The 20498-nt window shown below is 57.1% G+C and overlaps 7 protein-coding genes across 7 annotated transcripts; 3 read left to right on the top strand and 4 right to left on the bottom strand.

Annotated features, from left to right (window-relative positions):
• Window positions 1-987: 987 nt before the first annotated feature.
• On the top strand, window positions 988-2083 carry VTJ83DRAFT_1722 (uncharacterized protein; the record flags this gene model as incomplete). Its single annotated transcript, XM_071007913.1, has 5 exons — window positions 988-1264; window positions 1321-1498; window positions 1593-1638; window positions 1724-1829; window positions 1896-2083. 5 exons carry the CDS (start codon window positions 988-990, stop codon window positions 2081-2083), a joined length of 795 nt encoding a protein of 264 aa, XP_070868262.1.
• A 575-nt stretch (window positions 2084-2658) lies between these two features.
• VTJ83DRAFT_1721 (uncharacterized protein) lies at window positions 2659-3047 on the bottom strand (the record flags this gene model as incomplete). The annotated part of the gene is made up of 2 exons (XM_071007912.1): window positions 2659-2671; window positions 2914-3047. 2 exons carry the CDS (start codon window positions 3045-3047, stop codon window positions 2659-2661), a joined length of 147 nt encoding a protein of 48 aa, XP_070868261.1.
• Window positions 3048-3442: 395 nt separating this feature from the next.
• Window positions 3443-3912, top strand: VTJ83DRAFT_1720 (uncharacterized protein; the record flags this gene model as incomplete). Its single annotated transcript, XM_071007911.1, has 2 exons — window positions 3443-3746; window positions 3857-3912. The coding sequence occupies 2 exons, from the start codon at window positions 3443-3445 to the stop codon at window positions 3910-3912; spliced, it is 360 nt and encodes a 119-aa protein (XP_070868260.1).
• A 1496-nt stretch (window positions 3913-5408) lies between these two features.
• On the bottom strand, window positions 5409-7618 carry VTJ83DRAFT_1719 (uncharacterized protein; the record flags this gene model as incomplete). Its single annotated transcript, XM_071007909.1, has 4 exons — window positions 5409-5580; window positions 5652-6970; window positions 7023-7523; window positions 7604-7618. The coding sequence occupies 4 exons, from the start codon at window positions 7616-7618 to the stop codon at window positions 5409-5411; spliced, it is 2007 nt and encodes a 668-aa protein (XP_070868259.1).
• A 2758-nt stretch (window positions 7619-10376) lies between these two features.
• VTJ83DRAFT_1718 (uncharacterized protein) lies at window positions 10377-13616 on the bottom strand (the record flags this gene model as incomplete). Its single annotated transcript, XM_071007908.1, has 2 exons — window positions 10377-13098; window positions 13165-13616. 2 exons carry the CDS (start codon window positions 13614-13616, stop codon window positions 10377-10379), a joined length of 3174 nt encoding a protein of 1057 aa, XP_070868258.1.
• A 4256-nt stretch (window positions 13617-17872) lies between these two features.
• Window positions 17873-18655, bottom strand: VTJ83DRAFT_1717 (uncharacterized protein; the record flags this gene model as incomplete). The annotated part of the gene is made up of 1 exon (XM_071007907.1): window positions 17873-18655. The coding sequence occupies one exon, from the start codon at window positions 18653-18655 to the stop codon at window positions 17873-17875; it is 783 nt and encodes a 260-aa protein (XP_070868257.1).
• A 595-nt stretch (window positions 18656-19250) lies between these two features.
• Window positions 19251-20356, top strand: VTJ83DRAFT_1716 (uncharacterized protein; the record flags this gene model as incomplete). The annotated part of the gene is made up of 5 exons (XM_071007906.1): window positions 19251-19618; window positions 19705-19781; window positions 19892-19997; window positions 20094-20211; window positions 20288-20356. 5 exons carry the CDS (start codon window positions 19251-19253, stop codon window positions 20354-20356), a joined length of 738 nt encoding a protein of 245 aa, XP_070868256.1.
• Window positions 20357-20498: the final 142 nt, after the last annotated feature.

The raw sequence follows: 20498 nt of genomic DNA, 5'->3' as shown, positions 1-20498 counted from the left end.
ATCATTCTCATAGCGCACAGATTTGGTGACTCCCTGCAGAGGTTGCAAGTACAACATCAAATGTGCCTAGTTGGGTAGGCATGCCTCCCTGTCCAAGTTACGCGGCAGCTCGTATCTCAGGATGTGTGCTGCTCCGCTGTTTACGTATCTGTTTTTTGTGTATCCATTGGGTTGTCCTCAGCTGCCTGTCCACCTATGCAGCGAGTTGCAGCAGGATTCGAGTGTTCAAGGTCTCATTGAAGGCAAGCGATGTGCACACCGGTCGGCGGTGACGATGGGAAAGGAGAAGGAATGAAGCGTCCCAGACCCGAAGGTAATGGCCGCTCGAACCATCTGTTGTCATTTTGGCAACGCCACCTTCAGCTCCAGCTGATTGAACACTCTCACGGCTGGAGAATCAACGATATCTACGATACCACCATGTATCTCATCATCAGGATCCTCTTCGCAAAGGCCGCTGCATCATTCTCGTTGAGCAAGGCAGCGATGGTCACCTCAAGTTGGAGGAGACGATGTCCTGTGCATCAAACTTGATCTTGCTTGAGCCCTGAGGATGTTTGTGTTCGTCGTCAGGGAGAGAAGAAGCCGGCATTGGAGTGATGAGGCTCATAAACACACAACCGATCTGTATAAGTGAGGCAATCGGTCGCACTGTGATGGACGCCGCTGAAAATTCAGATGCTGCTGCCGAATCAGCCTTGACCAGGCCAAGCATGGCAAGCATAGCATGCGATTTGAAGATCTTCGCACTGTGTAGCCAGAAATTTCCGCCCGTTCACTCTCACATGGATTTGGCTTTGAACCTCAGGTGAACCTCAAGAAACATCATCATCAATTCACAACCATCTTTTCACAATCCCACAGAATACCTAATAACGGTGATAAGCGATTGCCGCATAGTCTGCAACAGCGCCTCGTCTCCATCCTCAGACTCAAACGCAGCAACACCATCCCGCCTCACCAACATCGTCCACTGCTACCAGCACAATGGCCACCCAAGAACCCACCAGGAAGCGCAAGCTGCAAGACGATAATACCAACACCAACGACGCAGCCGCCCGCAAGAAGCAAAAGAGGAAGGAGCAGAAAAAGAAGCTCAAGCAGAAGCGCGCCGAAGATGAGGCCGACCTGGACCTCGAGGCGGGCCTGAACCGCGCCTTTGAGCGCATGGACGGCCAGCTGCTGGCGGACCACCTGGCGCAGAAGACGACGCGGTTCGGGACGGATCTGAGCTCGGTCGAGCTGGCGGATTTGTATATTTCGGGTGAGTTCCTTGTCGCCCTCCGTGCCGGACCCGGGCCGGGGCTAACGTGCCATCAGCAAACGGCATCAAGGACACCACATCGTTCGACAAGCCGCGGTCGCTGGAGAATCTCCCCGCCTTCCTCGAGGCCTTCTCCCGTCCGTCGGAGAAATTGGACGAGGCGCCTTCGAAAAACGGATCCCCGCACACCCTCATCGTGGCGGCCGCAGGGTTGCGCGCGGCAGACCTGGTCAGGTACGTGATGCTGTTTTTTTTTTTTCTTTTTTCTTTTTTTTTTTGCGGGGAGAACGGGGGCATCTAGGTTCTAACTGAAGGTGTGTGATTGTAGGGCGGTCAGGAAGTTCCAGAAGAAGGGCAGTCCCGTGGCGAAACTGGTAAGATCACGTTCTCATCACGGGCCAACTGGTCCTGGCATCGAAGAGGGTTGAAGTGAGACGGCTAACAACGTGAACTCGCTAGTTTGCGAAGCACTTCAAGCTCGAGGAGCAAGTCTCCTTCCTCCAGAAGACACGGACGGGGATAGCCGTCGGGACGCCCCAGCGGCTAATCGATCTCATAGAGAACGGTATGGCCTTTTTTGGACCCTAGAGAGAAAATTCCTTGTATATCTCTTGCTAACTCGGCTCCCCAGATGCCCTGTCTCTTGAGAACCTCAAGCGTGTTGTGGTGGATGCGTCACACATCGACCAGAAGAAGCGAGGCATCGCAGACATGAGAGAAACTATGATGCCTCTTGCGAAGCTCTTGTGCATGAGGGATTTGAATGAACGGTATGAGGACGGAGACGAAACCCGGCATGTTGATCTTCTGTTCTACTAGGAGGTTTTGGAACATTTCTATCTTCACGTGTTGAGACACCATAAAAACGGTGTTACGATCATGCATTTCTGCAGCTGTGCATGGTGACGATCCTTCCCGACAAGCTGGATCACGAGATCTGGCCATCTCCCAGACTCAACGTTTCGTCGAGACACAGAAATGCAGCGTCCAAAACACGACTCCTCAAGACCATCCAGCAGAGATCCATCTTGGACCGGGCGCTGGATCACGAGAACAACCGAATCTACACGTCTCACCCACATGGGACCGGGCGAGGTTCCCGAGAACAAAAACATGCACCGTGGCCAAGGGATCATGATGGCAAGAGAGCATATACTTCAATTGTAGAGCTACCAAACTGCACTTTAGCCCAGCAAGCACGGATGTACCAGCCAACCGGACGAAGACTCGGCCCCGAAAGGTTTGCTTTTCCCCGCGTTTTGAGCACACTCGACTTACGGAGGATGCCGACAAGCCAAGAGAGGTGCGTACCATGGCGGGATATGGCATGGCTTGTTGGAGGGAGATGACCATGCGTGATGCAAGACATTACGTCTTTCAATCAACGGAGAAATTCAACCCTCGCTGCTGTTGCTTCCGTCAGTCCAGCTCGTCCACGGCAAACAAGACCAGGAAGTTCAATAAAAGAAAGACGTTGTGGTCGGCCGATCAGAATATGTAAGAAGGACTTTCATGTTTCCGCCAGGTATAGCCACTCCGGCGAAAGAGGGCCACCTGAGCGGTATCAATCGCAAATTACTCTCATCACGTCGACCGCAGGAGGCACGGAAGAAGGCAAGAAAAGAAACGCCTTGAGTGGGCAAACATACCTTGAACAGCCTCCTGTCCCCGTCGCGCTCACTTGCTCGACGAGGACGAGAAAGGGCCCCCCGACCCGACAACCACGTCGGTGTGTTCGAGAGGACCGGCCCGGACTCACCTGCCACCACCGCAGGCTGTGCATCCAAGCACGGCAGGACACGGATTGATCCGGGAAGCGAACGGTGAGAGCACCACCGCTCAGGCCACAATCGTTGATGGAGAAACAAACAAAATCATCCACGTTGTTGGTGTTGTACGCTGGGGCATCCAGGGAAAGTTTTTGCGCTCGAAAGGAAGATGTTGATTTGGGTGAAAATTGTTGACGCCTGTGGTCGCGTTTTTATCGTGGTCAAATTTTTGGCGCGGTGATTAGATAAGCGCTCAAGACCCCACTTGCCAGAACCGGATACAGCGCCGATCAAGAGGGATGTTGACATTGCGAACCGTTGAAGAAGCGGCAGAAACACCACTCGACCCGACGCGCGCCAAATCCGCCAAACCCATCAAATGCTCTTGTCCCATCCACTTTTCCCAACCATGCCCTCTCACACACATGGCGTTTTGCACTGTGGGCATGGCATTCCTTCAGTAACCCACACCTCTTTCCCTTGGCGAAAGCACGTCGGGCAGCGGACCCCAGGTAGCGTCTGGACTCGACACATGTTAGCTCACGCTTTTCCTGGCCATCTGTTCTCAGTACCTTGTATATCGCCCCGAAGCTCGGCGGACGAAGATCAGACTTACCCCGTACATCTTGAAAGCAGCGATTCTGCCAGATGGGAAGATGGCGCTGTGGACCGGTCAACCTGGCTGGATCTTGTATTCACCAATGGCTGTATAGGTGGGTTCCTGGATGCCGTGGACAGAGACGTCGGCTGGTCCTATGGCGGACGGCGCGTGGTGGACGAACAGGAACGAGAGGAAAACTACTAACGTCGCCGAGCTCGTAAGGTGATATTGGGAATGAAACCAACATGGAAGAGAAGGCGACTCCTTTATTTTTATAGCGCCAGCAATTGCACCATCCTCATGACCACCCTAACTCCCAGCTGCAGGACGAACCCAATGCTAGCCGGGCAGCTGTGCGTTTGCCTACGCTGTGTTCACCAAGTCCACAAACACTTCTCATCCCCCCTCGCCCGGGTTCGAAGCGTGCTGACCGCTCGGTCGATCTGGCCCGATCCAGCGACGGCATTTACCGGTTCTCACAGCCATGCGGCGGCCAAGAGAGCGGGCGGTGTCACCGGTCGAACCAACAGCGTGTTAAACGCGAAATAGATGCGCAAGATCGCCCTCTGTGCTTCACTAGATCTAGATCCAAGACATCCTAGGGGATCGGGCTGCGTGCCCTGGGATCGGACGTATCAGGAATCAAGTACCAGCGTTGACGCCGGTCTTGTCGCGCCCATTCCGGTAATCAGCTCATATGCCGCGTCCAACCACAATTTTAACGGCTATACCCTGCCACCAAGGTGCTCTAGGTATCGCGCAAAAAAGTCTCTTTTAGAAGAGCCCTTCCGATGCAACAACCCCTCAAGCCAAACCAGGAATATCGAAAACATATGCATGACATGGCACCATGGCGGTTAAGAAACGCACCGAGAACTCTTCTTTTGTCGTACAAACTGGGTCATCGGTGACTGAGAAGTTTCGAAAAGACCGGCCGACAGAGAACAGGGGCTCGTGCTCTCGTGTCTATGATGCTTGTGGCACCGACAACCTTGAAATATTCCTTCTTGACGGCCTTCATGCTGTTTCCTGTGAGTAACCGACAAGACTTGATTAGATTGTTTGTCATCCCAGGGGCTGAAGGTGAGGTCGGTAAGGTACCTACCTAGGCGAGGTAGGCACTGTAGGGTATTGCAGTCCAAGGTTCTGTCTGCGCCTCCAGACCGGCCTCGTCCTGGGGGAACAACCACGCATGCATCATCCCGATATCTCGCGAAGGTAAAATGCCGCATGGGTTAGCATGGTTGTGATTATTTCTGATTTGATGTCTCGCCTAACCCCTCACCTCCGGATTTGACTTCGATGGAGCGGTCTATAACGGCGGACGGGAGAGTGACCGCCAGGGCCGATCGATGCTAGAGCCGGGCAAACCACATCAGCGAGAGGTCTTGAGCAAACAGAGATACAGCCACCTCGTGAGCAAACAGAAAAAATCCAACTTAGTTTAATATTGGGTATCCCTTGTTACTAGTTCCAACAGCGCCGAACCAAAAGCCAACCAGATAACCCCTGACCCGATGATGTTCCAACTGAGAAAGCTTCTCTCTCTCCTCCCTCCCCTCCTGACGAGACCCTCAGTGGTGTGACCAGATGACTCCCTTTGCGTGTATCCCAACTCCGTCTGAAACGTCCCAAAAGAAAAAGCAGTGGCACGCCGTGCAAACGCCTGATTTACGACCAACCCATCCCAATCCCAACATCTAAAAGGTAATCGCCTCCAAATAAATCCTGTGCCATGAGATGGATGGTAACGAAAAGAAGCCTTGGTCAGCCTTTACTTCAACGTCTTGTCAATCTTGACAAGCAATTTCCCGCCCGAAGGCCTCCGCGACAGGGGATCCAGCAAATCCACGCATCGGTAACCGGGCCGTAGGCGATCGAGGCGGATGCAGGCCCAGGCGACAGGTTCTGCACCAAAGCTGCTGGCGCTGTCGGCAACTTTGAACCTGCAAACACAGAACTTGTCAGCTCAACGGTTCGTCAAAGAAACAAATGAGAAACGGGGTTCGCCATTTACCTCACAAAGCTGAGCTCCTCTTCCACATTCTGAATGCCCAGGAATTCCAGGCTCGGAGGGTTCATACCCCAGTCCGGGTTATCGGTGCGCGCGGGTGCCGTCTCCTTGACGTGGTCTGGCAATCGCTGGAGCTTCTCGACGTGCAACTCGACCTTGACCTTGGGCCGGAACTTCTTGTCGCAAGCGACACCAAACCCGACGCGCTTACGGAGGAACTGCCCGGCAAGCACTGTGATGCGAAGATCCATGGTTCGTTGATCTTGCTGGTTTCGGTCAGTGGCCGTGTTGTCGCTGCGCAACCAGGTCGGCTTGAGGACCCAACCGTGGGTCCCGGCAAACATGGCGTGGTTGATCATCATGCCCTCGTCTGTCTTCTGCCAGTTCATGGCAACCATCTGGACCCCGCGGCGCCAGCAAAAGCTAGGGTCGGGGTTGCTACTGTCCACGCGCAAGCCCTTGGGGTAGATGCGCATGAAGAAGTCCCGATTGTGTTTCAGAACCTTCTGGATCTTGGATGTGTCGCCGACCAGGGAAAAGAAGTTGTCTTCGCTGAGGCTAAAAATGTGGCTCGGCGTCCGAGAGTTGAGGGATTTCTCATCCTCGTAGTGTTCGCTGTGCGTGTAGATGGCCAGGGCGGCCAGGGCTTCGCAGATCGGTGGCTTGGAGCGAATCGAGGAGATGCCCCGGCTCCGGCCTCTCTCGGGTTCGCCGTCGGCCTTGGTGTCCTCCAGGCGTTTGACCTTGATCAAAATTTTGCAGAGCAGGTCACGGAGTCGAGGTTGCTCCTGATGGGGGTTGCAAAAGTCGAAGGGAGCATCCAGCAGCAAACCGTGCCACTCTTCCTTCATAATCTCCACCATGACCTCCTGTTGCTCGCGGTCTGCGCCGACCTCGAGGCTAACGATGATGGGGAGCGGGTTCGTGAGGAACGCGGTCTCTCGGATGGCGCGGCAGACTTCGCGGAAGCCTACTGTCGAGGTCATGGTGCCGCGGTGGTGGACAACAGGCTCGGCCCTCTGGATCGACCTGGAGTCTCGCGATTTCTCGAGACACTCGCTTAAATCCTTTGGGTCGAGAGTGGTGGCACTCTCTTGGGGGTTCGAGACGGAAAGTGTCGTCTGGGCAGCGCTCGGGCTACGGCTGTGCTGGTGGCTGGGGCGATGTTTCACGATGACATCGAGGGTATCGGAGGCAAGACGTGACACAGATCCGGACGAGAAAGGTCTTCGCTCGCTTGGGTTGGGGGATCTGGATGGTGTGCGGGCGGGGGACCCGTTCCAGACATCGATCTCGATGCAGCGGCATCCGTTCGTCAAGGCCTTGATTGTGTCAGCAGCGGTCGGAAGCCTGGCAAGAATGGTACAAACTTACGGCTCGGTAAGCCTCGGCCGAGCTCCTGGAGGAGAGCTGGTTGCCCTCGAGGTAGGTGTTATGGCTGCTGCTGATAAAATAGTTGCTGATGGGGTAGGAGCCGTCGACAGGATCTTGATGCTTCTTCCCACCAGCCCGCCACGCCGCTTCGTTGTTGCTCCAGAGCCAGAAGAATTGGTCGAAGGTATATGGCTTCGAATCCGCGGCATCCACCAGCTCGTCGTCACTGAGGCCTTGCGTCTTGCGCATAAACGCTTCGTACTTGTCTCGCGAGAGCAGTTGTTCCCCACCCCGGATCGTGTCGTATATGTGGCGGACGTGTTGCTTGAAGCACTCATGGTAGCTCGCCATGGCAGCCACGCCGGTGATCGTGTTGAGGTTGCAGGCCAGGGCGGCTTTGATAACCTCGAGCATAACATGGCGTCCATGGCTGGGTGATCCGAGGGCAAACGTGGTCATCCGGCGGATGAAGTTGGACCTCTTGACCTCATGGCGCCGTAGCTGTTCTCGGGAATCCATCGTTAGCCTTTCACTGGGACCCGATCCTACAATAGACGGAAGAGACAAGAGCCAAGGTTTACCTTGAAGTCCACCATTCTGGTGGCAGGGTATCAATTGGCAGCCAAATCAAGTGCTCGACTGAGCGGCAGCCTCAAGGATGAGGATTCCAGGAGATGCGAATCTCAGAACATTGAACTGTCCAGGGTCGTCTCGAGGCAAGCAGGATCACTGGTTTGGACGGAGCTTACAATGGTCCCAAATACGACACCAGGACGGCCTTTGGCACAGGGCCAAGTGCTTGAAGAAGTCGGCAGCACAGGGGGAAGCAGACCAAAAAAAAGTTGGGTTGAAAAGATGGGAGCCTCAGGTCAAAAAAAGCTGGGGAAAACGGCCATGTCAATGCTGACCAAGAAGGTGTCCAGCATGCAACGCAGGCAGCAGGCAGCAGGGATGTGAGAACCAGCAGCCCGTTCACAGAACGAGGCTCCCGATGTAGCGGGGCGTGTGTCCACCGCTCCCTTCCTGGCAGGTAACGTACCTAATTGGCACATCAGGGCCTTTCCTGATTTGTCCAAACAACCGTCTGGTCCCCTGCCACCCTAACGAGTCCGGGGTTCTGGATGTGCCGAGTCCCAAAAGGCCGCTGCGGCCTCAAACTCGAGCGTCTGGGCTGGAGACCGATACATACGTGCTTCGATCAACCGGGCACCAGCACCAGCAGGCGACCTGTCAGCCATTCCGGGGGAACGAAACTCTGATCACTAGGTGCAGAAGCTCATACCTACCTAGGTAGGTACCTAGGCTCGGGGTTTCAATGAAGGTCTCGAGGGGTACCTCAAGCTGTCCGAGGCACCTTCCATGCTGGCTACAACGTAGACCCGCATGAGGTTGTGCTTTCGTCTCGTCTCGTCCCCTCTCATTTCATCAACACACGTCCATCCCCATCTCAGAACCTCCACGAGTTGGTAGGTACTGCGTACTCCGTTCATCAATCCCGTTGTTGCAGGTTTCACTCTGGCCCAAGCCCAGAGGCTGTGCAAGCTCGGTCAAGGCAGCACAAGCAGCGCAGGGCGCAAGCCCAGCACAGTCCAGCCCGTGGGGCGAGCGTTGGACCTCCCAAACAGCCGAACGTTCTCGGCCACGGTAAAAAGTGCCTGGGTTGCATCCGCTGGGAATCAATGGGCGCCATCAGCCCTATTGCGTCGTGTTGGGCCCTGGTCCCGGCGCCGCCGGGGGATCGGTGACCGCCAAGTACCCGCCGCGGGTAACTATAGTATGTTCTATAGCTGGGGGCGGGGGGTGGGGGGTGGTCAGGTTGTAGGGTGTGGCTGTGCGCTGCTCATGATGGAACGTGACTGGGTGCGTGCAGCCCCAAAAAACGACGGCAACGTGGAAGCCAGTCAGTTCGTCGCGGATGCGTTGGCCCGTTCCAAAGCCCATCGCGAAGCAGACGAATCAGCCAAGTTGGAGCAAGACATGCCTAACCTTGACAGGGTATGACGATAGAGTCAAGTGAAATGGTTGGCCCTCTCCAGGCAAAACAAAAGAACTCACGGTAGACCCAAACAGGAGATGGCCCCATCATCCTCCCCTCCCCCAACGACCACTAACCGCACGCTTCGACCCGCCGATTCCCGTCTCACCCGCTCCGCAGCGAGTACCGAGTTGCACAAACTAATCCGTGTTACGGCCGGCTCAGGAGAAAGTAACCTCGATGCTCCGTAGTTCCCTAGCCATGTCACCATAGCCCAACACCCCAACCACCTCTCTCCATTTGCATAGCCCCGCCCCCCCTCCCGCGGTCCCGCGTGTGCCCCGGACCGCGTCTTGATTGATCTTGTCTGTCCGGAACGGCAGCCGCAAACACAGCCACGCCGCCGACAGAGCCCGGATCGCCGTTCACATGCTTCCGCCGCCGCAACCGTAGCCGTGGCTGCGGCGGAGCTCAACATGTCCCCCTTGGAACCGGAAACACATATCTGGTTGGAATCTTAATGGAGAGGGGTTCTCTGAACAAGTACTGACTAATAGAAGCCCCGAGCCCCAAACCCAAAGATGCGGTGTGGTATCATCACTGCAGCCACAGCAACGACTGAGCTCAAACACTTGAGAAACAAAGGCCAGAGGCATCACATCACCGACCGCTCGAATCAAAAGTTCAATTTGGGCAACGAGCGCCAGACGTTCTCTCCTGTGTCATCTCGATTAATGCTATTCCGTCGTTGAAGTTCGGACCACAACTCCGCTGTCTCCATAGCTCCCCTCGATTCTCCCGGTGGGCGTGTTGGCCAACCTCCGCAAAATGCAGCGCCCAGAGTCATACATATGAGATTGATTTTAGGTATTTTTCAATTCGGTTTTTTTTTTCGGGTTCTGTCACACAATCTCGCCTTTCCTTCTTGAAGAAACATTCAAGAACAGTGCAAAACCATCGAGCCGAACCAACAGACACCACATCATCCACCATACCTGGGTATATAGACCATAATCGACAATGATAGGCACACCATCCGTCTTTGTTACCCCCATATCCTTCCAGTGTATTATGAATTCGCGTATCCAATCCGATCATGTCAAGGAAGAAAATTTAGAGTACGCGATAAGTGATACAAGGAAACGTTGTTGTGTGTCGCGTCGGGCGAAGTCTCCGCAGAGCTTGAGATCTCCAGATTGCGTAAAAGACAGAAGAGAGAAAAAATTCAAACGCCACAAATGCAGGGTATCGGCTTGTAGAGTCCATTCAGACCTTCCTAAACAAATATAAACAAAAGAAATTCATGCTCAACACGTGAGTCCTTGTGGTGTGAGTGTAGATGGTAGATGGCGTAAAATGGTGGGGCCCATCGAGCTCAGTCAACCCCAGATTGGCGCGTTCCGATACGCCGGCGAGTTGTAGCTATGCAGCACGCGATACGGCGGACGATAACCATAGTCGTAGGCCCTGCGGTTACGGTATTGACCGGGGGGGACGTACGGAGGTTGGCCACCGTCCTGGTACCGCTGCCCGGCTGCCGCGACAGCTTGAGCGCGGCTCCAAGCGGCCGCAATGTCGAGTTGAGCTCGACCGTGCGAGTGCTGGGAGTAGTTGTAGTAAGGTGAGTGCTCTGCCGTGTATCCATTCGACATGGACGGCGGGTATCCGCGGCGGGGATGGGGGAACGATGGTTGGCTGTTGTCGAAGCTCGTACGGTGACGTAGGGGTGGTTGGGCCATGCGGTAGCTCCATGCCGCAGATCCGTAGCCTCCTTCGCTATGCACCGATGAGATCGAGTTGCGCCGGGTGCTGCTGGTCGGGTACACTAGGGACGTGGGACGGTCACCACCGTAATCTGTCTGCACTTCCCAGCCCTCCGAGTAGTAAGGCGATGAGGGGTTGCTCTGGTTGTGCCGGAAGGCCTCGAGCCGGCGCGGATCTGCCATCCACACCTCGCTAGCTGATCTTGGAAGCATCGTGCCGCCGCCTGTGGGCACGCCGAACTGGTTCGACGAGGAGCTGCGCATGCTCTCCAGGCTAGGCCTACTGTGTATGACGGGTTGGCTCCGCACGCTTTCCACGCTAGTTCTGCGGCTGAGACCTGCGATGGATGAAGGCCGTAGCGGAGGCGGGACGCGGAGGGACACTGGCCGACGTGGTGTGCGGACGGGATGGAAGGTCTTCTTGCCTTCAGCGGCCAGCGCCTTGGCTACTGGGCTGGGCAAGGGAGGGGAGGGGAGGCTTGCTGTAACGCGCGAAAGGTCGATCTCCGAGACGCTGCGCACAGGTGGTTCCCGTGCACCGGATGTTGACAGTCTCCTCTCCTTGGAAGTTGGCGAGCGAATCGACGTGCTGTGATCCGCCGTGGTTGTGACTTTCATGCTGCCAGCCTTTCCATTGCTTTGGTCTCCTTGGTGCTTCTCCTGCGTTGATTCTGAGCGAGAAGGCACCGGTTTTCTCCGGATGGTATGTACGACGGGATTGGCGCCGAGTTTCTGCGTGACATCCTTCAAGTCCGCAGCTGAAGCCGTGCGGTCAATCTGCTCGGACTTTGCCTCGAGGCTGCCCACACTAAAGATGGTTCCCAGGGTCTCTTTGCTGGGACGAGGGTTGAGAGCGAACCTCCTCGTGGCGGTGAGAGAAGCACGGAGAGATGCCTCGGGCTTTTGTTGACCGAGATGATCTTGGGGCGAGCGGGTTCTGTCGGTGCGCTCGGTATGTCCGGGGACGTTTGCTGGTTGGGTTGCTGGCGCGTCGACAATCGGCTTGCGAGCACCGCCCAAGAACCGCTGCAGCCTGTTAGGCTTCTTCGAGGTGCCACCAATGCTCAGCACAGAGCTCGAATGGCCAGATGAGGAGGACTTGACGCTCATAGGACTGCGCAGATCGCGCAGGGGAGATGCTGGCCCTCGGCTGTGAGGCGGGGAGGACGTGATCGGAGTCGATGATGGCTTGCTTGACCGATCGGCTTGTCCTGTTTGTCCTCTCCTGCCATCATGCGCCGGGTTGCGTCCAACACCGTCTGAGTTTGCTTGGCTCGCCCGGGCCCAGATCGGATCCTTCGGGGGAACAGGTGGTGGCGCGGGCTCCTTTTCCTCGATGTGCTCTTCATGTTTCCGACCCTTGGACTGGAATGATCGAAGGGAGACGTTCGAACTGTACCCGGAGTCCGCTTTGGTGAGCGATGACTTGCCGAGGGTATCGGATGCCGGGCTCGTCATGGTTGAGACAAAGCCGCTGTCGGTTCTTTCCACGCTTCCGGTCTTGTTGCGCGCAACCTCTGCGTGCGGTGGCTTTGCGTTGGGGTCCAGCCGGACGTCCAGGACCTCAACTGAAGAGTATTCGGGCTGTGCCTCATCGTCAAACAAACAAGCCTCCAGGGCGGTAGGCTTGGACGTCGTCTGTAGTGCAGGGCTTGCTGGGTGAAGCTGGCCAGGCGATTGTACGAGCCCCCCCGTCTCCGTGCTCATCCTTTCACCCGCCTCAGATGGCTTTGACTCGGGGAAGTAGCCGTTCCGCAGCGCATCAAGGCGCCCGGGCCTCGAAGCCTCGCCTGCACGGTCTTTCCCGTTATCCGGAGTCATCGGCGGTGAGCCATTTGTGATGCGGAGGGACCCGAGCTTGTAGGCGCCGATTGACTGGTATTTGTCCTCGCATGGTGTCATCACGCGTTGCGCAGGCTCGGGCTCGTCGAGGCGGGGTGGCATCGACACAATACCGCTCCGATACGACTCGACCGAGTGCTGCCGGGACAGGCTGGGAGTCGGAGGGTGGCTGTTGCGGACGTTCGGCCGAGATAATGGAGGGAGTTCGGGGTCCGGGCTCGAGCGGGTGGCCACCCCGGGGGTTTGGATCATGGAGCGCCGGCGGACCGGCATGTACAACGACACATCCGAGTTTGTACGACTGAGTGGCGCGTTTGACGGTTGCGCCGGGTTTGACATGTTCCACGTGTTTTCAGAGACAGAGGTCATCCTGTTTTCCGACATGGTCCCGGCCTGCTCGAGCCCTGTATCATCGACCAAGTGGAGCAGCCGCTTTGCCTCGTACGACATCATGTTGTAGTTCCAAGAGACGCGAGACTCGGATTTGGTCAGGCGGCTGCCAGAAGATTGCCGCCGTCAGCAACGAGAGCATCCGAGGAAGTGTTAGGATGCCGGAGCTCACCTCTCTGGCGCTGCCTGGCCGTAGTATGCGACGGCGGCCTCGTACGTCATGGTGCTGTTCGACCTGCTTAACCTGTCGAACATTCGAGGGCCCGGCGCGGTGCCGAAGCCCTCCTCCAAAGTCGGATCAGCATCCCTGGAGGTCCACGAGAGGAGCAAGCTCCGTCGCTTCGACTCCTTTTGCGGTCCCGGGGCAGAATGGAGCGAGGTTACGCTCTCGAACTGCCGGGGCGGACCCACAAACGCGTCGGCCGGTGAGGTGGTCGTGGAGGTCGACGCGCTGGTCGGCGAAGGGGCCGGGGGGTTGGGTAGCAGGTCATTGAAACGGCGTCGGCTTGTGCTGCTGGAGAATCCAGGGTTTCGTAGGCCGGAGTTGGCGGGGTTTCCAGTCTTCGGTTTCGACAGCCTGTGGGATTTCCGCCGGGAAGCCTCGTTGGACTGGGCGTTGCCCATGGTCGTGTGGGCGGTGGCGGAGGGTTTCCGATGCAGCTACCAACCATCCATGCCGTAGGCAAGGCTGGAATCCCACGCGTGGTTACAGAAGTGCGCGACACAGAGGCTGTATTGCCCGACGGTCAGCCCGAGACGCGTTCGTCTGATGGGAGGAAGAGGAGGAGGAGAAGGAGGGGATGGGAGGTGGACCCGAGGGACAACCAAGAGACGGAGGTACCTCAGTAAGCGGGAGGGCGAGAGGGATGTCGAAGGATAGGTAAAGATGACAGGAGGGGCTGGAATGACGCCCTAAGTAAAAGAGCGGATGACGACGAAGAGAGTATTGACGAAAACAAGGCCAGGGGCAGTTCCGGCCAAGCGGGAATGAGGAGCCGGATCTGGGAAGAGGGAATGGAAAAAAGAAAGAAAAGCAAAATGATTCACGTCAGCTTGCAGAATGGACCACAAAACAAGCACGCCTCAGCCCTGCCTGGGGGAGGCCATCAATGTATGGAGGGTTGTGTTTTCCCGGTGTTGTTTCACCAGGCCCAGACCATCCGTGGGGTTGGCAATCCCACCGAATCCATTCTGAGACGGCCGACAGGCGGACAAGCTACTGTGGTAGATGCAGGTCAGAGACGGAGACGGACAGGGGGGGATGGAGAGATTGGCAAGACAAGGGAAAAAAACACACATGATCTGACGTTCCCGGACGACGCCAACGTGCGGTTCCAGTCCGGAAACGGTCGCGCGTATTGTAAAGGCCCCTCGTCATTTCCAATTCTCAAATCCTCGGGAGAAACTCGAGCATGCTGGCATGGCGGAGCGCCACATAATGCGGCTGCCGCGAAGCAAGGTTGCTCCCAGTCGAGACTCCGCATCGCTCCTGCTTTCCGCGCTGCGCTGTGGGGATGCGCAGGGGAAATCGCGTTGGCCCCACAGAAAAAACTTTCCCGATCTGGAAAGGACCCTGACGGGCGCCAAGCCCCACAAGCAGAGCCCCTCGTCCAGCGATTTCGATTTTGCCCGCTTTCAAATTGCACGCTCCTGAATCAATTGGCTGCTAGAAAACATGCACGGTTGCTGCCACCGCCGCCTCTTGTTTCGAAGCCAGCATGCAGAGAGACAACGGAGCGAGCTCTGTGGCTCTGTGCGTGAGAGCGCCCCTCCAAAGCATCCGGACGGGATATTCTCAGCGCCATACCCTCCCTGCAGCGGCTCCGTGTGTGATCTCTGTCCCCGACCTCCTGGTTTCGGCAAGCTCTGAGGCGGGACATCGGCTGTCGTCAGAGGGTGCATTTCCTGGAACCTTGGCAAGACAGCAAACCAAGAAGGTGGGTTGCATGCGGCAGAGGGTGCAGCTCAAGCAATCAATCGCAGTTTTTGCCTACCTAGATTGACCACGAGCACCAACGGCCGATGAGATCAGCGATGCCGGGGTCGCCGACCAAGAGCGTTCCAACGGCTCTCGATCATCGGCGCTAGAACCTGTTTCCGGCTTCGACGATGCTGGGCGAAGAACGGACCTCTGCAGCCAGCGTGCCGCCGTTTGCCCCGGCGGGTGTTTCAGATGCCGACCTAATTTGGACGGTCTGTTTGGCCTGGTGCCGCTTCAACCAGGGAGACTCCAACGTTCCGCGCCCTCCAAAATCGAGCGCTTTGCCGCGGAACCAGCGCTGGCAACGGTTCGTGCCCTCGGTGCGCGGTTCACTATGCTCACGTATCCAGCCCGGATATGCAACGCCAGTGGGTCGCAACCGGGTTTGCAAGGGGGATTAATGTAAGATGTAAATTTATACTCCCATCGCAGCTCTCTCATAACGCAAAGCCCTTTTACATTGTCAACCGGACGGCTCGGTGAGCAGAGCATCGTGGGGAAGCCAACATCTCCGCAATCTCTGCGTGGTGGAGGCCGTCGGCCGGGATGTAACGCTGCGCCGACACGCTGGAAGCAGATAGACGTCATCGACCAAGCTGCGGCCAACTCAACAGGCCCCAAATCAGGTCGACGACGGAGAGGCCAAGGAAAATCCTGCGCGCACCATGGATGGAGGACTCGGCCGCAGGCCGTGGGAGCAACGTTCCGCGGCATGCTAGGCCAATGGCGGCGGATTCTCCCGCAATCGCTCGAACCCCTCCTGGAAAGAGGCTGGAGGGTGGACGGTGCAGGGAGGATGGAAGTCGGTCGCCAAAGCTTCGGCCCTTCGGATATGAGCCAGAATGAAAGACGCCATCGGGGGGGTTGTACTGCGGTGGTAACGCTACCTAGGTACTGTGTACGTAGGCCAGAAAGGTTTTCACTCGGTGAGCCTCGGCAGTCTCCGACCTGGCTCCAAATGGACATGACGAAGATCCTCGGGCTCTGCAAACGTCTCTTCGGGCTTTCCCCACGGCAGGTCGGCGACGTGACAACCTCCAGGCCTGCGTAACGGGCCAGCGATGGCGCATATACCGTATAGTACATACTTGGAGGCACCCAATGACCAAAACAACGATGCGTTCAAACGTCCCAAATGAGTAAACGGCATGCCGATCGCCAATCAGGTGGGACCACGGATCGCGTTGAGCACAAGAGAGGCGTCGGGCGCCGGCCGCTCTGTCGATGCTGATGGCGGTAAGTACCTTACCTGAAGCGCCTTACTGTCAGGCACGCTTGGAACCCCGAGATCACCATCGCCAATATCTCGACAAGCGCCACTGTACACTACGTCCAGGTTGCACACCATGAAGCCCTGATCCCTACCATCGTCCTCGAGCCTTTCGGCATTTGCTAGTCCGTTTTGATAGGGCTTCCGGGGTTTTCCTAACATGACACCATGTACACCGCATTCCTTCCCCTCCACCGCGCGGGAACTCTGCCAGCGCCACCAAGCATTCCGCTCCCGTCGGGGAGATGAGGAGTCGAGCTGCGCAAGCGAAAGCTGATCGCCACAGGACAACACCTCCTCTCCTCCTCAATCTCCGATGCCCCAAAACCGGCACCCCCTATAATGAATACCTACCTTGGTCAATATACGGAGTGTCGTGACTGCTTGCTCTCCAACGTACATTTTGTGACGCGCCATGGCTCTGATTGGCCTCCTCCCCAGACAAGAGAGCATAAAATTCCCAAACGGCGGCAAAATACCCACGAGACAAAGCGACGTTGGATGGGGATGAATGAGCCGCCGCCGGGAACCGACATGGCATGACAAGAACCCCGCGGGGCGAGGCGAGGCGAGGCGAGGCGAGGGCTATAGCAGACGGCTTATTACATGTACGTAATTCTACGCAACGGTCAACAACCGGCATGCGAGGCAGCAGCATGGCATGATGAAGCAAGGTGTTGTATTGCGAACCAGAAGAGCAAGGGGCAACAGAATACCATGGGCCAAGTTCAGGACGATTCCTGCCACAACCCCGACCTGCCTCATCGAATCAACGTACCAAGATGATGTTGGGTTGTTTTGATAATGATTACAAAAAACGGATTGCACGGTCTTGTACTCCGTATTACATAGTTACACACTACCGTCAGTTGATCTCAGGGATCATCCCCATCCTCGTCGTTTTCATCTCATTTCCGGTTTCGGCTTGCGTTGCCGGCACTGAAATAGGTAGGTAGGTAGGTAGGTAGGTAGGTAGGTAGGTACCAAGCTGAGGTACCTCCAAGGATGCCCGGATGGACGAACCACGCACGTTGCGCTGGCCATCTGCCGAAGGCTTACGCAGTATGTACTGTACGTGCAACAGGCAGCGGGGCGTGTTCGTGCCGAGCGAGGTCTCGGAATGAACCGAAGGGATTGAAACTTTGTTGTGCAGGGGGCAGTCGGAGGCTTGAAACACTTTTCTGCGCACGGGCGAGACAGGCAGGGTCTTCGTGCGGGGGGACGGTCGCTGGAGGGCGTGACAATGCTTCAGCAGGCGTGCTCCTCCAAAGGTTCACTGGGAGCGCCAGAGAGTGTACGTACTAGTACAGGACGCCGCTGCCGCTCTCATTCTTCATTGCTGTCGGATCGACACACGGGGCTTAGAAGCCGAGATCATCGACAGACTCGCAGAAGAAGGCATCTAGATATCCTGACGGTTGCTGGCGAGCTTGGGGCTGGTGCGCATATGAGCATTCCGTCGGTGATGTGACGGGGTCCAAGTCGTTCCCCTGGGTGCCTGGACCCAGGAATTGGCGTGGCGTGCACGTCACTCTGTGCAATGGTCATGAGAGAGAAGAGACGGTCTCCATATCGTACAGCATTAACACGCTTGACACCTCCCAAAGCAGCCCATGATGGCCAGCCCCATCACCCCTCTTTCCTCTCCCCCGTCGCGCCGTCGTTCTCCTTCTTGTCCTCCTTCCCCGTCTCCCCGGGCCCGCCCATGACCCCAAACGTCCTCCCGAACCACTCCAACACATCGCTCTCCGCCTCCGCATCTTCAACGCTTCCTCCCTCCCCGGCCTCGCGCATGATCTGCCGCTCAACCGACCTCGCCAGCGACCGGCGCGAATACTTTCTCAGATCCTCCAGCTCCGAAACATCAAAAGCCCACGACAGCCCGCCGACCGCCATGATGGCGAAGCTCATGAGGTTCAGCGACGCCAGGCCCAGGGCCTCGAGGGCGAGGAACGGCTCGCGGCGCTGGGCGATGGAGGGGAGGGAAGGGTGGTGGGGCAGGTCCTTGAGCCCCATGCCGCGCAGGGCCAGGTATTCGTGGTGGCCCGTGAAGAAGCGCAGCTGCGAGGCGAGGTGGTGGCGCACGGCGGCGCGGCGCGAGATCATGACGGACCAGTACAGGAAGCCGGCGCCGCCGAGCATGAGGCCGAGCTGGCGAAGGGAGCGGCGGGAGAGGACGTCGGGGTAGGGGGGCCGGTCGTCGAGGGAGGCATGCTTCAAGGCGGACGGAGCGGGCGCGCCTGGTGTTGGGTCGGTGGTCTTGGAGGCTGGCGGTGGTGAGCTGGACGCGGGGGGGACTGATGGGCCCGGTGGTGCGGCCGGTGTGGTTGAGCTTGGCGGGGTGGGAGGCTTGCTGGTCTGGGACGCGGGGTCGATCCCAAACGCTGTGCTGACCAGCCACTTGATCAACATGGCGATTGATGAAAAGGTCGCAGGCTAGGCAGAAAGAGTCTCTGCGGGGTCCGGGTCTTTCATGCGAGCTCGGCGGGTCGGTCTCACTCCAAGATGGTTCAGTGAGCCATGTCTCATGGGCAGGTTTTTGGTCGAAAATAAAGGACGAGTTGAAGTTGAGAAAATGACCGGTCAAGCTTTGCCAAGAGATCTGGGGATTGGCTAGCGCTGCCTTGGCGGCCGAGATCAACCCCCCCCCCCCCCCCCCACCGCTGCCGCCCTGCTGACGACCTCACCCCAAAGTCAACAAACCGCCATCCCCTCCACCTTGTCGCCCTTCGATCTGAGTGGGCTGTACATACCGAGCTGCGTGGGGTTTGCCTCGGTGCTAGGACTTCTCGAGATATTTGATTTTGTGTTTGCCTTGGGGTCCCTTTTTGTTGTATCCCAGGCCGAGTACCCCATCCTCCGTGGATGCCAGAGCACGCATCTTGGGCATTTGCCTTGGGCCCCTGAAGAAGACACAACAAACACACTGCAGACTCAACCAGAGCGCTGGTTACCTATCATTGTCAAACCCCTCTCCCGTGAGCATCGACGGATTGCAGCTCCCGGCATGGCCAAAGACAAAAAAGACAAGCGCTCCCGGGCTGCCCCGTCCGCAACACCAACCCCAATAACCAAAGCCCCGCCCTCCTGGCCCCCATTCAAGCCGCCTTTGCCCGTGGTCGACCTCGCCGTCGACACCCTCGTTGAGGACAAGATCGTCGTCCTGCGCTCTTTCTTCCCGCGTTCCCTCTGCCGGGACTACGTGTCTTTTCTCCGCGAGCTGCCCCTTGTCACCACCCCGGGTAAGCCCAAGCGTGGCGAGGCCGTGCGGGTGAACGACCGCTACCAGGTTGATGACGCAAAGTTTGCCAACCGCCTGTGGAACGAGACGGGGTTGAAGGAGGTGGTTTTGAGAGACGAAGTGGCGCATTTGTGGTAAGTTGATCAGCCACTCGCTCTCCCTCCCTGGATGCGTCCTCTAGGCATGTTCCCATTGCTGAGATGAAACCACCCCGGCATAGGGGCGGAGAGGTCGTCGGCTTGAACCCGAACATTCGAATCTACCGTTACTCTCCAGGACAGTTTTTTGATGCCCACTGTATGTGCCACCCTCGCGTATCAGCCTCCTTCCTCTGCTCTTCCTGGTGTAAACAATGCCGTCTCGCCTACCAGGCTACCCCCCCCCCCCCCCTCCCCCCACTTTTGTAGACGACGACAGCAACTACGTAACCCTCTCCACAGACTCAGTCCCCGCCATCTCAGCGAAGACGACTTGGACGCTCCTCCTCTATCTCACATCTCCCGCTGATGGCTGGTAAGTCTGGCATGCCCCTATTCTCTCGCTCCCCCTCTCTACCCAACAATCCGTCACACTCGCCGCAACTTAACGCTCATCTATCTCCCACTTCAGCATCGGCGGTGAAACTGTCTTCTATCCCCACGACCGGCGCTCCGCCAAGGAAGAGATCGCCGTCAGCCTCGAGACAGGCATGTTGCTGCTACATAAGCACGGGCAAGACTGCATGCTGGTAAGTTATCTGTCTCATTTCCACTGCCGCACCACCCGCCAGACTTCTTTGATATCTCACTCACATCCCGAAACAGCACGAAGCACGGGAGGTCACGGCTGGCGAGAAGTGGGTTATCCGGACAGATCTTTGCGTCAAAAGGTGACATGATCACGAGATGACAACAAAGGATATGGAAGAAATGTAATAGTTGATTCATCGCGCGAAGTTTGTTTTGAAGTGCCTCCCCGTAGATACCCTTAGCCATTCGAGCCGCGCTTGCTCGTCAAAAGGGGGACCAGTCTTCA

This window comes from Remersonia thermophila, chromosome 2, assembly GCF_042764415.1.
Source record: "Remersonia thermophila strain ATCC 22073 chromosome 2, whole genome shotgun sequence".
In the NCBI taxonomy this organism is placed as follows: domain Eukaryota; kingdom Fungi; phylum Ascomycota; class Sordariomycetes; order Sordariales; family Chaetomiaceae; genus Remersonia; species Remersonia thermophila.
The sequence above is the reverse complement of the archived record's forward strand: the minus strand, read 5'-3'. Positions and strand labels throughout refer to the sequence as shown.